Here is a 16,628-nt window from a genome sequence, read left to right on the forward strand (position 1 = left end):
TGGCCCGCTGAACAGGGCACATCTTCAGAACGTGATTTTTTTTTTCATATTTGTCATTTTTGTATAGCACATTTAGTATCAACGGTGCTACACGCCGAATCTCTATTTGACACAATAAAAATTTCACTTGGCCTAAATTGGTACATCAAGTAGTGATCATAAATATCACAGCGGTGGATGGAATTTGTATACAAAATTTTGCTAAAGTACAAATTGACTCAAGGTAAAGTCGATTTAATTCATTTGCATTCAAATTATTTTTTGTTTATGGGTCAAGCTAGAATACAATTTGATCTTTTTTATCAGCTATTTTGCAGTAAGTAATGCACGAACTAGTATCCAACCTTCTTGTGGAAGGATTTTTTAGATTTATCTAAATTTACGAAGGATGTTTTAGATTTATTTAAATGTACGTGTATCTACTCACTAGATACATGAAAATCTAGATAAATATAAGATATTTTTTAATGGACGGAAGAAGTAGAAAAAATACTCCACAAAAGACAGAGGGGTCACATTTCCCACCGGACAGCTCCAAGATATTTTGTTGTCAGCAAAATACGGTAAGAAAGAAATTTATCACCTTCACACTACACTCCACTCCACAGTGTCGCGATCACACACACCACTAGACCGCTTCACGTCACGGGGGGCCGCGGCCAAGACGCCAACACGCGCACGCCCCTCTCGCTGCTTTAAAGCTCCCCAACGCGTTCCCTTGCTCTGCTCGTACTATTTAGCCAGCCGCCTTCTTCCTCGCCGGTGCGCGATCGCGGCTCCGGTTTCCACACCTTGCTGATCTTGGAGCCCAACCAGAGGCCAGGGGCACGCAGGGGAGGGAGGGGGGACTAGAAAGCCATGGGCTTCCAGGTCGCCGCCGTCGTGCCATCGCCGTGCGCGCGCTCCGCCGCCTCGTCAGCGCCGTCGACGTCCTCCCGTTCCCCATTCCTCGGCGGCCGCGCCAGGCTCGCGAGTTCGGGCGGCGGCCTTCTGGTGCGCCGGCGTGGAAGCGCGGTTCAACCCGCGGGGTGCGCGCTGAGTGCCAGCATAGACGGCATGGGCGGCGGGGACACGGAGTTCCTGAGGAGGATCGAGGAGCTCGCGGTGTCGGCCGGGGTGCGTACGGCCGGGTGCGGGTGGCCGCCGATCCTGGAGCGGAGCGCGGGCGGCGTCGGGCTCCCGCTGTCGCTGCGAATGCTCAAGCGGAAGAAGCAGCAGCAGCAGGTTCCACCCCAGTCGCGGTGGGACGAGCACCTGCTGGGCTCCGCCGGCGAGTCGGTGGGGCGCGCCTTCTCCTCCATGGTCCTCATCGTGCGGGAGCTGCAGAGCTTCGCGCTGCGGCAGATGCAGCAGGGCGACGACCTGCGGCTGCAGGCCGTGCTGGCGCGCGCCCGCGGCGAGACGCACGACTCCTTCGTCTGGCTCTTCCAGCACATCTTCGCCGGCACCCCGGCCCTCATGCTCTCCCTCATGCTCCTCCTAGCCGACTTCACCGTCCACTCCATGAGCCACACCCTCGCCGACGCCGTCCCTCCGTCCCCACCCTCCGCCGCCTCGGTGGTCGACGCGGAGCCGTCCAACACGCGGTTCGACGCGGGTGCGGTCAAGACGTTCTCCGTCGGCCGGACAGCCTCTGTCGGCGGAGGCAGCGGGGGCGGCGGCGACGCTCGGCCCGTCGCGGGCGCTCCCGGCGACGACCACGAGTCCCGCTACAGCCTGGGCCGCGTCGCGCCGCAGCAGCTGGCGGGGACGGGCGCGGAGAAGGTCCTCCTCCCCGACGCTGCCGCCGAGGACGAGCAGGCCGTCTGGGAAAGGATGGTCGCGGAGGCCTCGCGCCTGCAGGCCAGCGCGCGCGCCGAGGAGCTGTCCGATCCGGAAGTGCTGGGGAACCTCGTCGCGCCGGTCGTGGTGGAGGTGGAGACGGGGGACGTGGCCGAGTACGCGCGGACGGAGCAGTGGTACGAGCTAGCCGTGGCCGAGGAGCCCGGCAACTCGCTCATCCTCGCCAACTTCGCGCAGTTCCTCTACCTCACGCGGAACGATCACAAGCGGTACGTACGCCCACCACCTGTTCGACGGATCGACAGCGCAGTTCTTGTTCATTCTTTTCATGATTGGTGATTGATCGTACATGTGTGTGTGTTGATCGCAGGGCGGAGCACTACTTCGAGCGGGCGGTGCGGGCGGAGCCGGCGGACGCGGAGGCGCTGAGCCGGTACGCGACGTTCCTGTGGAAGGCGCGCGACGACGTGGCCGCGGCGGAGGAGACGTACCAGGAGGCCATCGCCGCCGACCCCGGCAACGCGCACTACGCCGCCGCCTACGCGCATTTCCTCTGGAACACCGGCGGCGACGAGACCTGCTACCCGCTCGACTGACGGCGTGGAGCTGAGCTAACAGCAGATGATCTCTTTCCGTTTACTAAAACTTAGAATCGTGGGCAGTGGTGATCCGGCGGGATTCCATGGCGCGGTGTCCCCCATCCAGGAATACGGGCGTACGGCGATGGGAGCTTTTGGCCGGGAACGGCCGGCGGGGACGGCGGACGTACGGACGCGAGGGTGAAATCCCGATGAGCTTGTCGGCCATCTCCCTGGCATGGAGTGCACTATGGCCGTAGTCTGTAGACTTCAGTGGCACCGTGGCGAGGAAGAAGGGCGAGTGGTGGTAGAATATCGTATGGATATATGTTGTGTATAGCAACTTGGGTCGGTAATTATGTATATGAGCAAAAGAATAAGTGAACAGGAAGAAGATGGTGATGGTGGTAATTTCTCGGCTCGATGCAAATCTTTCTTGGATCTTGCACAATTCTACTGCTGTTCTAGGGATTGAGGAAGGCCAGTGTGCCGCCTGTGAGAACGTGCATCGGACCATCGTTTTGGCAATTGGCGAACACTAATCTAACTGAATATGTTGAAAATTTTAGCAATTTTCCAAATTTCAGTTAAACACACTGCAACTTTTTTTTTCGATAAAGGGAATATATTAATATCAAGAAGATACCAATTACACCCAGCCTCTGCAACAACGCACCACCCTAATGGCACTACGGATGCACACAGCCAAAAACAAGAAAAGAAAACTAAGAAATAAAAGTCCCGCTACAGTATCTCGGGCCTAACAACAGCAATACATCCACCGCCAAGACAACACCTGAATTACAGACTAGTCCCCGCTCTCAAAACAAATGCCTCCACCAAGGACATTGCCAGGCACAACCAATTAAGGCCAGACCATGGGTTTTCACCCTGAAAGGTAGAACTCTGCACTTCACCTGTGTTGTCGCCCCCACTTTCATACCGCTGCTGTGAAGCCCGAAACACCAAGCAAGTCCCTCAACATCGCAAAGACTTGAACCTCCCTTAGCTAGTCCTCCCCTCTGGCCTTCATGAAATTCTCTTCTTCCGACTTTCATCATGGATCCATAGTCACTTGATATCAATCAAAGAAAAAGAGCTTCGCGCCGCTCCCTCCAGAACCAATCGGTCGGAATAAAAACATGGGTGCGCACGTGTAATATCCCAGGTATTGGGGTTACAGAAATAGAGGAAACAGATGTGTGCATTGCATTCATGCATAGAAAATCTGGGGAATTTTCGCGCTTTAAAGTAAAACAACACACGATGGCGAAGTTTCACTTGACCTTGGTGGAATTGAAGTAGCTCATCAAGTCAAGCATTATAAACCTCAATGTGACTTTGCTAAAACCTTGTTTTGGGTAGAGATGATTTGATCTAAGGGGTTAGATCAAATGGAACTAATAACCAACACAACAACACTTTACTCAATGATCAACTACTTGATCTTATAACAGATCATAATATGGTAATCATTGCTACAACACATGAACACCAATTCAATTGTAAATCCAGTAACAATAATTGGAGAAACTATTCTTCACTCATCTCCTCCATGTCTTAAACTAATCCATGTTCTTATCATAAACCCTATGATATCCATTCTACTTTAATCTTGGAAACAAGACAAGGAGATCCAACTAAGGAATACAACTCTTCTCTATTCCAAATTATTAAGCCTCAAACCTAGAGAGGTGAGAGTTCTATTAATTATTAGAGAAGCAATAACAGACCTTGAGTTAAACCCTGGATATACATCCATTCAAACAAAACCTCATCTTAAGAACATAACTTTAGGATACTAATCAAGACCATCCCTAGAAAGAGAACCTTTTATGCTAAACATAGATATTGATGATCACATCATTATCTATGGAACAAAATCTTAAGATGGTATTAAAAGTCCTTTCCTAGATGAGAGAGAGACCACTCATACCAATCTTAGCTTTACCTATTTAAGAACAAAGGACAACCTTTGAATTAAAGTATTAGGTTGAAAACCATTTTCCTTGGAGTGGTGAGATAACCTAATATCACATGGAATAACACCATACCCCAGAATTGATAAGGTGAGGAAGAGACTAGCCCAATTAAGCTAGACAAAAGAAACCTTAGCAAAGATACCTAAGGAGATATTAGGAGTACACCATAAACCCTAGAATAACCATTCTTAAATGAGAAAGCTCAACCTATGGTGTTATACTCAAGATAATTGAGACAACTATAACCATGCCCATTCAAGAAACTATAAAAGATAGTATATATTAAATTGATCAAGACAACACTTGATCATGGAAGTGAAAACCATTCCATTAGAAATACTTTAGGAAGCCCAACCTTGAACATTATAAATTGAATGATGATCATAAAACCTAAGAACTTGAGGAAATAATATCAAGAACAAGTTGATCATGTCTAACCATGATCATGCTCTTGAGATATGTGAGGATAAGATAAACCCTAATAGGATATGTAGATATCATTCACCACATGAAATCATGGGGAAATCATTAGTAAGCAACCCTAGACTTATATCCCAACCTTTACTTGTGAACCACTTGGTGCTCACAATTAGAATCCTACCATGTCTATATTTCCTAAGTTAAGGAACCCAAGAGAACCTTAGAGTTAAACACTATACTTTATGTCGTGAGAAAACATACATCCATGTGACCAAAGTTAACTATAAAAATAACTATAACCAATGTAGCTACTTAAATGATAAATTGAGGTTAATAATAGAAGCCAATTGGTAGAAGATAAAACTGATTCTCAATATCATGATAACTAGAGGAGAACCTAAAATGTTAAGTAAGTAACCATCTTGTTTGGGTTAGGGGAGATTAAACCCTAGCACATGCAATATGGAGACACCCCATCTCTATAACCTAGAATTAAATCTCAACCCTAGTTTATGTATCACTATGGTGATCATAATACAAACCAGGCCATAGTTGAGAGTCAAACCAATTGCCATTAGATGAATCTCATTAGAACCCTAGGATTGCTCACAAACTACACCTTATGTTTCAATTATGAACCTAAGATTAACCTAGTGTTAAATACCATAATTAAAATCATATGTGTGATCAACCACTTATCCTCATAAGTCAAAACCAAGCTATGTTGAGAATAATGTTCACCCTAGGGCATTCAAGATAGAATTAATACAATTCATTAGCACATAGTTATGCACATAAAATAATAGGCAAGTGACAACCTTTTCAAATAGGAGTTCAAATCCTTAGAGATATTTTAACACATGAACTTATGCCATTAAGTCACCCCTTATTTAAATTCATTAATAAGTATTACTTTGGGATTGTTTCATACAAAGTAATACCAACAAAACTCCATATATCACTAAGTTATAAAACTATCATATGGAAAACAATTTTGAACATTCTTAAATATAATAGTCAAATTTAGGTCCATATGGATATTTGAATTCAAATCCCAATAATAACCACTAAACCAAGGTTATAGTACCCACATTAAATTTTCTAATACATTATCTAAGTGGATGATGAATCTTGGGCTATTCCTTGTATTATTCAATTAAGAAATACCTGCAACATAGAAAAGGATACAAATTGGAATTTAAACCAGGAATTAAAATAGAATTTGAAAAAAGAAAATAAAAACAGAAAAAAGGGAGAAAGGCCTTACCTGGCTACCTGGACCTTGCCAAGCCGACGCAGCCCACCAACCAGCCCAACCACTGGCCCAACCGCACCAGCCCAGCACAGCCCAACGTGGCCCAGGTAACCCTTCGCGTGGATAAAGACGGAGAGGCGTCGTCTTCTTCGTCTCCTCCACCCGACGCGCAGGAGCTCGCCACCGCGACGAGGTGAGCCACGTCCCGTGGTCGTCGCCGCCGTTTCTGACCGCCAGCACACTCGGGAGGACCTATAAAACGCGCTGGAGTCCTCCATTTCCCTTCCTCTGTTCTAATTTTGCCCCAAATCGAAACCCTAGCGCGACCCTGCCTCCGACGTCGCCGCCGGTAGAGACCTCCCCAGGCCAAGCCGCGACCACCATCGTCACCGCCACCCTCGACATGGTCTTCTTGCAAAAGGAATCGAGTCAGGGCGCCCCGTAGCGTCGTCAGCAACCATTTCCCTCCGACGGCCGGCGCCATGAATTCCGGCGATACAAGCCTCTATTCACCTCGCCGTCAAGCTCTGCGTGCTCACGGTGAGCTGCTGATGCTCAAGCATCTCCTATCCCTCTCGATTGCCTGCTGTATCGCCACCGCGTCTCTAAGCCGTGAGTACTGCCGCCGCCCCTCGCCGCCGAGCACGCTCCGGTGACCATACCGGAGCGGCGCCGCCACCAATAGCATCGCCTCGGTGTGCTGATTCTAGAGAGTAACCGCGCAGCCCCGCGGGAGAGCTCTAGCTCCGGCGACCATCGCCACTGGCCGCCGGTGGAGGCCCTGGGTTGCCACCTCATCGCCACGGGGGCAGCCAACATGGCGGCTGGCCCACCAGTCAGCCCCTGGGGGTACATCTGGCCGGGTGTATTTAGTATTCTCTGTTTAAATTCAAATCCAAAAATCTCTGCAAATTCAAATAAATTTAGAAAATCCAAATTAAGTCAGAAAAATATAAATAAGATCTTAAAATTCTTATAAAAGAAAACTCTATTCAATAAAAATATAAAATGAAATTTTTATTTTTAATAAAAATTCACTTATTTAATACTTGTTATTTAAGTCTTTAATTTTAAATTCTAAATACCATTAAAAATTCAGAAATTAAGAAACCATTTATAAATTAAATAAAACCAGTAAGCAAATAAAGAAAACATGAAAACTAATTTTCTTTATTTGCAATCCTATTAAATCATTATTAGGGAAATTTAAACCCTAATTAATAATTACCCTAATTAGTAAATTGTTTAAAAATAATAAAAAGCCAAAGTGAATATTAATTTTATTTCAAAGTTATTAATAACTTCAACTTTAACATGAAGTTACTCATCATAGAATCAAATTGTTAATAGAAAACCCAAAATTCCACATGGAATGATATTATCACCCTATCATTTCATGTGACCCCTAAAACCCTAAATTAATTAGGAACCCTAGTTCCATTGTTACATGTGAACCCTAATTTGCTTCTAACCTAAACCCAAGGTTAGAACAGGTGATCATGGTACTTTATTTCAAATCATAGAGCCATCATTAGCAACTAAAAGACATACCTATGTCCACATAAAATGTAGAACCCTATCACTAGCAATTTAGGATTCCATGTATGCATACTACTAAACCTAGTTGATCAAGTAGGATCAACCAAGTTTAAACCCTAGCTTCTACTGTCAAAACCATCAACCTTATTCATCCATGCTTAGCATCACACCTTTGTGATGAACCCCAATAGCATCTAGGCCAATATTTATCATTACCTAACCATATTCCACTAAACCCTACTAGTACTGGATATTTATCAACCATCCTATTCAGGAGCCAATTACTCCTTACTTTATAGAACCAACAGTAAAACCTAGATCACTTCAACCCTAATTGATATACTTCTTATTATTTAAGAAGTATGTTCTTCAAAAGTTATTCTTTTGAAGAAAATAGGGAATCATCACCAACCCTGCTTATAAGGACCTATAAAGCTTAGCCAGCTATCACTAGCAAGATAAACCAACCCTGACAACAACCATGCATAATGAATTGCTTAAGATGCCTAGGCTTATCTCAACCTTACAAGCCCTAGTTGCTGATGAATCCAACTATGTTGTGATCCATCTTATACTTACTCCAGAAACTACTTGGAACCAGAATAAATTATAGCAACCCACAAACCTAATTACCATACTTGATCTTTATCAAAGTACATGTTCTTTAAAAGTTATTCTTTTAAAGTATATGATAATCAATCATTAACCATGCCATATAGTACTAAAACTGACCACTGTTCTTTACTTGATAACATTATACCAATTGTCATTCTTTGTGTGCTCAATTGATTATTATGCTTTATTATCTACCTGTTTATAATACCAAGTAAATCACACCTGAATAAGAACCTTGTATGTGAATCACTCTAAAAGTGCAACACACCCTAAACCAATCATTACAACTCACTGATCCTAAATCATCGGGGTTAGGTCACGCTTAGAGCAATTGCATCTCATTCTTATGCATTATTGCATCCTTGCCAATCTTTTAAACATCGTCCTTACCAGACGATGATGCTATTTCAGAATTTGGAGTTATTGCGTATCGAAGACCTTGCCTGCATAATCTTGCAGTCAAGAAAGGCAAGTTCATCACTTGCTCATGTCATTTGAGTATTTCTATCAAATTACTTGCAAAGTATTATGGTTATCACTATCGCATAAAAATCAAAACCACTACTTTCATAACTATGAATATGACTATGTGGTGGGCAATGGAACCATGGATTGTGTTGATATGGTGGAGGTTCCATTGCAAGGGTTATATCCATCTAGGATTAAACAACAAATGTCGCCAGTGATTCTTGTGCCGTAATACCGGTGTTAACCATAAGATCCGGAGTGGGACGGAATAGTCAAAAGTGTTTCCACCTCTCGTTCATCAGCGGATGCGCTTTACCGTAGTACACTTGTAATCCAAGGGGGCAAGCGGTGAGGCTGGGGAGTCCTAAGTCCCCACGGCATAGTCCGTAGTACACTTGTCGCCCGAAGGAGCAAGCGGTGAGGCTGGGGAGTCCTAAGTCCCCACGGTATTGCGGTCTATGATGGGTTGCAGCTACCGGCGTAGGAGTGTATGGTAGAGCCCAAAGATCGACGTCGTGGTCGGGGTCCACCTTGAAATCTACAGGAATAATGGGACCGGCGTGGACCCAGGGTCGAGGCATGCAACAAAGGGTGGGTGTTCGAGGTAGCGGAGGAACATGATTGGCTAGACCTTATACCGGGCCTCACACCATAGGAAGTGTGGACGAGAACATGACTCGGTTGGCACCAAGGTTAAGATCTCTTATGGGTAAAGCAACACACCTCTGCAGAGTGTAAAGAACCGTGACCTGTCACTCCCTGTTCCGGGATATGGAACTGCGAACGCGGCCGGAAAGGAGCTCCATGAAGTTCTAGTAAACCGGTGAAGGCTGACGGACATAGTTCTTCTGAATAAAAGCAACCTTTTGAAGAAATGATTATGAAAACCTGCATTGGTATTAGACTTTACGGTCCGATCTCGTAGCTAGTGCATTAAACACCTCTTTCCTATAATGAACTTGTTGAGTACGCTCGTACTCATCCCACTCTTAAATCCCCTGCTTAGATATGGAGGCATCGAAGGAGGATCTACAGTGCAACTCGAAGGCCAAGGAGCCAACAACTACTTCACGAGACAGGACCCTGTCAGCGGAGTCAGATACGTCATCCAACAAGGAGAAAACCTGGATTAGCAGTAGAAAGGAACTAGCTTCCTCAACCTAGCTCCTACTTAGCTAGAATCTATTCTTAGCCTCTATAGCTAGTCAAATACTCTACAAATAGAGTTCGTGATAGAATTAGACTACGAGTCGTTCTTCTGGAGTTTATTTGCAGTTTTACCTCATTGTAAAGTAGGAGGCAGTGATGATCTTATGTAACAGAGTCAATGTTGTAATTCTATAGACATGCCTTGGACCCGCATATGTTTCTGTTGTACCACTCTGAGCGATATAATACTAGTGGAACGGTGTTTCATTGGTGTTATATCAGACTTGCATACTACACCATGCAGTGGTATGCCGGGTCACCACAGCACGACCGAATACCTCCGATCCAACAAACTCCAGGCAAAAGCACTGTTACATTCATCGGCGGAGCCTTTCGGAACTCAACAATCCAGCCAGATCACGAGTCCAGGCCTCCGGTAGGTCCTCCTCTTCACGCAAGAGAGGCCCTAGGACCGCCGCCTTTATTCAGGTCGGACCCCCACGTCGGCGACTATCCCGGGCTGGCCACTCCAAACCACCACCGGCGACACCGACGCCGGCTTCCAAGCTCCTCCATCATGCCGTCGGAAAGCGGTGATAGATCGATGGATCCACCACCACCAACCGCAGGCCGACCCTCTCCGACGAAGAAGATGGCCACCTCCACCGTCGTACCCAAGGCTGTTGCCCCGGGCGACCTCGTGGCGCGAGAGAAACCCGAGATCGCCTCCACACACGGCCGAGAGGCGGGGGGAAAGTGGCGCAGATCATGGCCTGGCCGCTGCCCGCCACCAGCCCCTCTGGCGTGCTGCGGTGAAGATCCGGCGGAAGGCAAGGGGCTGCCGCTTCTGGCCGTCTCGCAGAGGTCTGGCCGCCGCCCATCACCAAATCCGACCGGCCGCAGCGAGCGTCGAGGGATCCCGGTCGCCGTCCCAGCGGGGCAACAAGGAGAGGCCGCCGCCGCCGCCACGCCCCGTGGCCTTTGCCCGGAGGCGCTACCGGCGGCGGCGGCGGCGGCGGGGTGTGTTTAGGGTTTGGCAGGGCCACTGCAACTTATTAGTGCGAATCATGAAGCAATCCAATACCACCTGCTATCCCTCCTCCCTTATCCTCTGCCTCTTCCTTATTCGTTCCCTCCCCTTGAGAGTCGCCGGAGTGCTCCCGGCGCCGCTCCTATCTTCCTCTGCCGGCCATGCCGGTTGGAGAAGAGATGGAGTTGGCTGCTGGGCGTCCCTTTATAGAGTAGGTTTGCTGGCTCTCGCTGTAGTTGTAGGTGTAGGAGTAGTTATGTGCGCCTCCGTGGCGTATGGCGAGATGCCGCTGGGCCTCTTCCGCTCGGTGCCGCCGCTCGGCGCCAGCAGGCCTTCCTTGCTGACCTTCGTCGAGCTCCCAAGGTGGGAGATTCATGGAGGAACTGCCAAGGTTGGAGACCCCAAGAATAAGAGCGATGGTTAGCATTGGAGCTTGGGATGCGTAGCGGTGATTCCTCTTCTGGCTGGCCGAGGCGGCGAGGGGAAGTGGAGGACCTGCATCGTCTCCCGCAGTGCCAAAGTCTGGCATGGAGGTGGCCTTGGGCTGCCTCGGAGCTTTCTCTCGGTGAGTGCAAGCAACGCCGGGATTGGGGGATTTTGGCTCTTCCGTTGGCGTCCATCGGTCCATGGTGGGCGGCGGCCGAAGCTGGATTTCTCCAAAGTTCCTTAAATAAAGTGGAGGCTTGCGGCTACCAATCGATGCAGAGATGCTACTGTGTATTTCTATCTCTTCCGACCGGCCGTGGAGGCGAGGGGAGGAGACGATGTGCCCGGTTCTCTGCAGATGGGAGGTGGGAAGCAATTTTCTTGAGCAGATCCAAGGCCACTCCATGGCCTATCCAATTGCCGGCTATGGATTCCGGCGAATCAAACTCCTTTGCGAGGCCCTTCCCGAGGTTTCCAGTCGCATACTACGTCTGCGTAGAGGCAAGTGGTTTCGTCCCCGCCTCTTCCCATGACGGCGGCGTAGCAGACCTCTGGCTCTACGGTGGGGAAAGAGAAGGACCTGATTGTGTTTTATCATCTCTCAGTGAGGTCTTTTCTGCAAATGCTAGGGACCTATATGTGTATTTAGATCTTATGGGGTCCTTTGTAATATTTTGTACCTCCTCCGTTTGGATTTAATGAGAAGCTTCCTGGCCCTTCGGGGCGCTCCTTGTTCAAAAAAAATGAAGCAATCCAATGATCCAAGCCAGTTGGAACCTATATGTTGCAACTCCCTGTTCACAATTGGCACGAATCATGAGGCAATTAATTCAACAGTTTAGAACATATTTTTTTCTTGGTTGCAACAAATTTGCAACTAGAAAAATCCTAGTTGCAATCCATTTTAGCATGAATCACGAGCAATCCTATGGTTTTAAAGAGTCGATCGAGAATTAGCAAAACCGACAATTTAATCCATAGAAAAAGTAGATAAGATAAAACATTGCTACAAATAGATTAAAGTAGTCATCCAGACTATCATAGAATAAACAAATATAAATTCTAAACTGATGACCCTTCTCCCGACTCCCGCGCAGCACCCAGAGAAGCGTGGTTTCAGAGGTGGTGGCGAAAAGCTTTGGAAGCGAGGGTGTGATTATCTCTAGAGAGAGGACAACTCGTATACAGTGCATATGTGCTCCCTCGGATCGGCTCATTCCCCAAACCCATGGCGTGGCGAGACGGTAGGCGGCGGAGGAGGAAGACAAGTGGTAGAAGACACTTTCTTGTAAACTAGCAATGTGGTTCTAATTGGCTCCTTATGATTTTCAGAGATGGACTAAATTAAATTCCAACATAATAATCCAGGAAAAAACGCAATTTAGATTCTTTCAAGTTCACCTCCGCAACAAGTGCTGATGGATTCCTGAAGTTCAACTTCTTTGCTTCTGCTACAAACTTGTGAGATTCCAACTGAAACTTCTCTAAATCGGGGAAGCTCCCGAGTTGGAAAGCTTCGTGTTTACGCTCGTTCAGAACTAGAGATCCTCCTTCGACGGTGGTTGAATTTAGTCATCAGTTCTGTTGGCAGGCAGGCTCCTACCGAGATCGGCCGATCGAAGAATGAAAACACCTGTGCTGCACATGCTCTGCGGCGACGATCATGCGCGCGGCAGGACCACCACTAGAGCCGGTAGAGCATGGCTGCACGGAAGCTGCTGATGCAAGGGCGGCAGGCCAGTACGCGTACGTCCCGGGGAAGGCGAAGCACTGTTTCGAGCCGGTGGTCTCCTCCCCGCGCAACGGAACGTGGTCCGGCGAGCTCGTGCGACGTGCGGTGGCCGGCGTGCCGAAGCATTGTACGCATCCTGCCGGAAGCGTCACCGGGTCCAAATCGTACCCGAGAAAGTCGGCCAACGAGGAACGGCCTTCCTGACGATCGACAGTCCTTGCAGCGATGCAGTGTAGGCGAAGGTCCCCCCTTGACAACCCCGTTTCGATCGATTTCTTATCATCTCGTCTGTCAGATTTAGACATTGCTCGTGCTAGCATCAGATCGTTTTCTCCGAGATGAAGTTCACCGGAGTTTCACGGGAGCTGCAATGCACATGGAGGGAGCCCGGCGGTTTGACATCAGGTCTGAACCATCGTACTCTTCTACCCACCTGATCGGCGATCGCTGGCCCATATTCGCTTCCTGGCTTCAGACCACGGAAAAGAGTACGAAATGGAACTTGTGCGCCCACGACTTTCCTCGCGATTGCATACAGTGCACTGCATGATAGGTTATCCTGTCAATCACACACAATGATCCTGGCTAATACACCAAGAATGAACGTCCAAAACCGGCACGGCGGCATGCGCCTATTCTCTCTGTTATGGTTTCTTGATTAAAATCGTACTACCTGAATCTCGTATGGTTTGTTCTGGCGACCGATCGAACTAATTGGATAGCTAGGATATTCGGATAGCTGAGACAAAGCGTACACTCTCTCTGTTTCAAACAAATAACAAGGCGTATACATTTATTTGTTTAGTCAAAGACCAACGCTCTCTAAGTTTGGCCAATGTTACAGATAAAAAGAATAAAAAATATGATGTCAAATCAATATTAGTAGATTTACCGCAAATTATATTTTCATAATATACCTGCTCCATGTTTCAGAAGTTTATATTTTGTTGTTATATTTTGTCAAACTTAGTTAGTTTTATCTTTTCTAACTATGTTTATAAGACTTAGGCTCTGTTTGAAAGCAAAATATTTTTGAAATATTTAGCGGTGCTACAGTTTTTTTAAATACCGTAGTTTATGTGTTTGTCTATAACTAAAGAGTGTGGTATCAACACTTCATTATCTCTAATCATGCCATTCTTAAGGTATTGAAAAAAACAACTCTAGGTCTATTTTTCTCTAAAACTTAAGAGCATCTCCACTCGCCCCATAAAGGCCCCCAAACGGGCTATGAGAGCACCGTCCCTAAAAATCGCGCCCACCCGTGCCCCCCAAATTTATTTTGGCGCCGGCCCGCAGACCATTCATCCGACGCCCCGAGCCAAACCCAATCCGGAGGGAGGATAGCGGGAGCATCGACTGAAGCTTCATAAAGTGGGCATGCCAACCTTGTCGGCGGAACCTTGCTAGTATTCTCACCGAAATCATTTCATTTCCCTCCAAACCACCTCCACATCACCCCTTTCCTCTGCCACCTCGCCGCCCAATCCCGCCATTTTTCCAACCAGACGAGACCCCGCCGTGCCGCCAAGGCAAGGGAGCGGAAGGCTTTGGTGGCGGAGGCGACCATGGTGTGGAGGACCGCTACCACGGTGGGGATGGTGGCGCCGCCTCCCCAGTACATTTCCGCCGCGTGGGGGAGCCAAGGTAGCGTCTCGTCACCCTCACCCTCAACCAGGATTGGTGCTCCAAGAAATCCAAGGTAACACCATGCCACATCTTTCTCGGTTCTCGCTGCCCGCTGGGGTGCCAGGACTTCGATACGCTCGGTGGGTTCTAGGTTTGCTAGGCATTGATTTGCAATGATTTACAACTATGTGATCGGTTTGTAGGCGTCAAAACTATATGATCGACAATCTTTTTGTTTTAATTTGTCAAATCTATTTGAAGGTTGCGGCTGGGAGCCGGTGCCCCCGATAGAATTTAGCGGCATTGCGCCCTCTATAAAGAGGCTAGGGGTAGGAATGGAGATAGTCTAAATATTGCTATGCCAATGAGTTAAATACTAGTATGGTTTTATAATACTTTGCTTTAGAAAAACTTTTTTTTTGCGAAAATTTCGCCATCTATTAATATTCATCAATAGCAGTACAAACATACCTAAAAGTAATAAAAATTACAAGTAGGTCTTTCGACCACCTTGCGACGACTACAAGCACTGACACGAGCCGAAGGCGCGCCGCTGTCCTCGCCCCTCCATCACTGGGTCCGGGCAAAGCTTATCGTAGTACAGCTTGTTGTAGTAGACAGATGGGAAGTCGTCGTGCTAAGGCCCCAAAGGACTAACGTACCAGAGCTGCAACCCTCGCCAAAGATAACAACGTAGATTGGAAGAGACTGACCTAAACCACACCAACGAACATGAAAATCGATCGGATCTTGGGAGATCCGTCGGACACACGACTCCACACACCCTCCGACGATGCTAGACGCACCACCAGAGCGAGGATAGGGCGGGGAGGACCTTAATCTGACATCAAGACGGAGCCTCCGCCTCACCATCCCGAAGAAAACACTGAAAAGACCTAACAAAGAACGAAAACCCTCCCGCCGGCGAGAGGTCGTGGTCTGCCACACCTCCAAGACCCCAAGGCCACCGTAGACGGAGCTGACCAGCGGCGTCGCGTGGACGAGGGGACAGAACCCTAGATGGGTTTTCCTAGCCGCCTCAGGATCGCCTTCTCCAGAGAGTCCCGTAGGTACTACCTTCTTTAGAAAAAATTTGTTGCAAACAAGATTTTATCCATAGATTAAAGTACAGTAGTTCTACCTCCATCCCAAAGCTAAAGATTATATTATTTTTAGAAAGTCAAACTATCTCAAGTTTGACTAAGCTTTTACCAAAAATCATTAACATCCAAAATATAAAATTAATATCATTAAATAGATAATGAAAAATATTTTTCGTATAGTATCAATAAAATATTATATTTGTTGATAGATTATTCTAAAAGTTTGATCAAACTTTACCTGGTTTAACTTTTTTTAAAATAAACCTTAAACTTTAGGATGGTGGTAATATTATTTTATTGAAAGCTTTCCACCGTCACCTTTATCTACAGCAGCTCGGTCATCCTTTTTGTGGGGAGCACTTGTTTACAGCGGCCCCGTAACAGAATGTCTGCCAGGCCGTCTTATGCTGAAGCTGAGACTGATGTTAGATCAGTAACCTCAAGCCCATTCTAACACCCGCTAGCCCGTTGTAGGAGCAGCACCATGAGGTAGGCTTTGCAAAAAAAACAAAAAGAGGTATTGAGGTGGGCCTTTGCTTGTGCTAATGGAGTGACTGTGGTGACGGCCATTCTCGCTGTTTTCTTAGCCCATTCTCGCTGTTTTCCTAGCTATACCGGAGCTCCTTTTTTGTCCTGTAAAAATGAAGTACAAACTCAGGCACCACTACACCAGCGTATGCTCTACTCACATGAGTATCTTGGGAGAGGGCGAAGAGAGGAGTGAGGCTACGCATAGCGAGAGAGTATGCTTAGGTGGAGAGAGGTGGTGTGTGCGTGTGTCTTAGCACTGCCGTGCTTTCTTGTATTTGTTATGCTTCTTCTTCTATAAAGATGAGACAAGCTTTTCGCGTGCTCTCGAAAAAAGAAAAAAATCTTGAGAGACATATACGGTAAATTTTGAGATTGGTTAAGCACCACGT

The 16,628-nt window shown here is 47.2% G+C and overlaps 1 protein-coding gene across 1 annotated transcript; it reads left to right on the forward strand.

Annotated features, from left to right (window-relative positions):
* The first annotated feature begins 744 nt into the window (after window positions 1–744).
* On the forward strand, window positions 745–2,771 carry LOC127322826 (uncharacterized). Its single transcript, XM_051351237.2, has 2 exons — window positions 745–2,051; window positions 2,153–2,771. Exons 1-2 carry the CDS (start codon window positions 859–861, stop codon window positions 2,376–2,378), a joined length of 1,419 nt encoding a protein of 472 aa, XP_051207197.1. The 5' UTR covers window positions 745–858; the 3' UTR covers window positions 2,379–2,771.
* Window positions 2,772–16,628: the final 13,857 nt, after the last annotated feature.

This window comes from Lolium perenne, chromosome 1 (assembly GCF_019359855.2).
Source record: "Lolium perenne isolate Kyuss_39 chromosome 1, Kyuss_2.0, whole genome shotgun sequence".
NCBI lineage: Eukaryota > Viridiplantae > Streptophyta > Magnoliopsida > Poales > Poaceae > Lolium > Lolium perenne.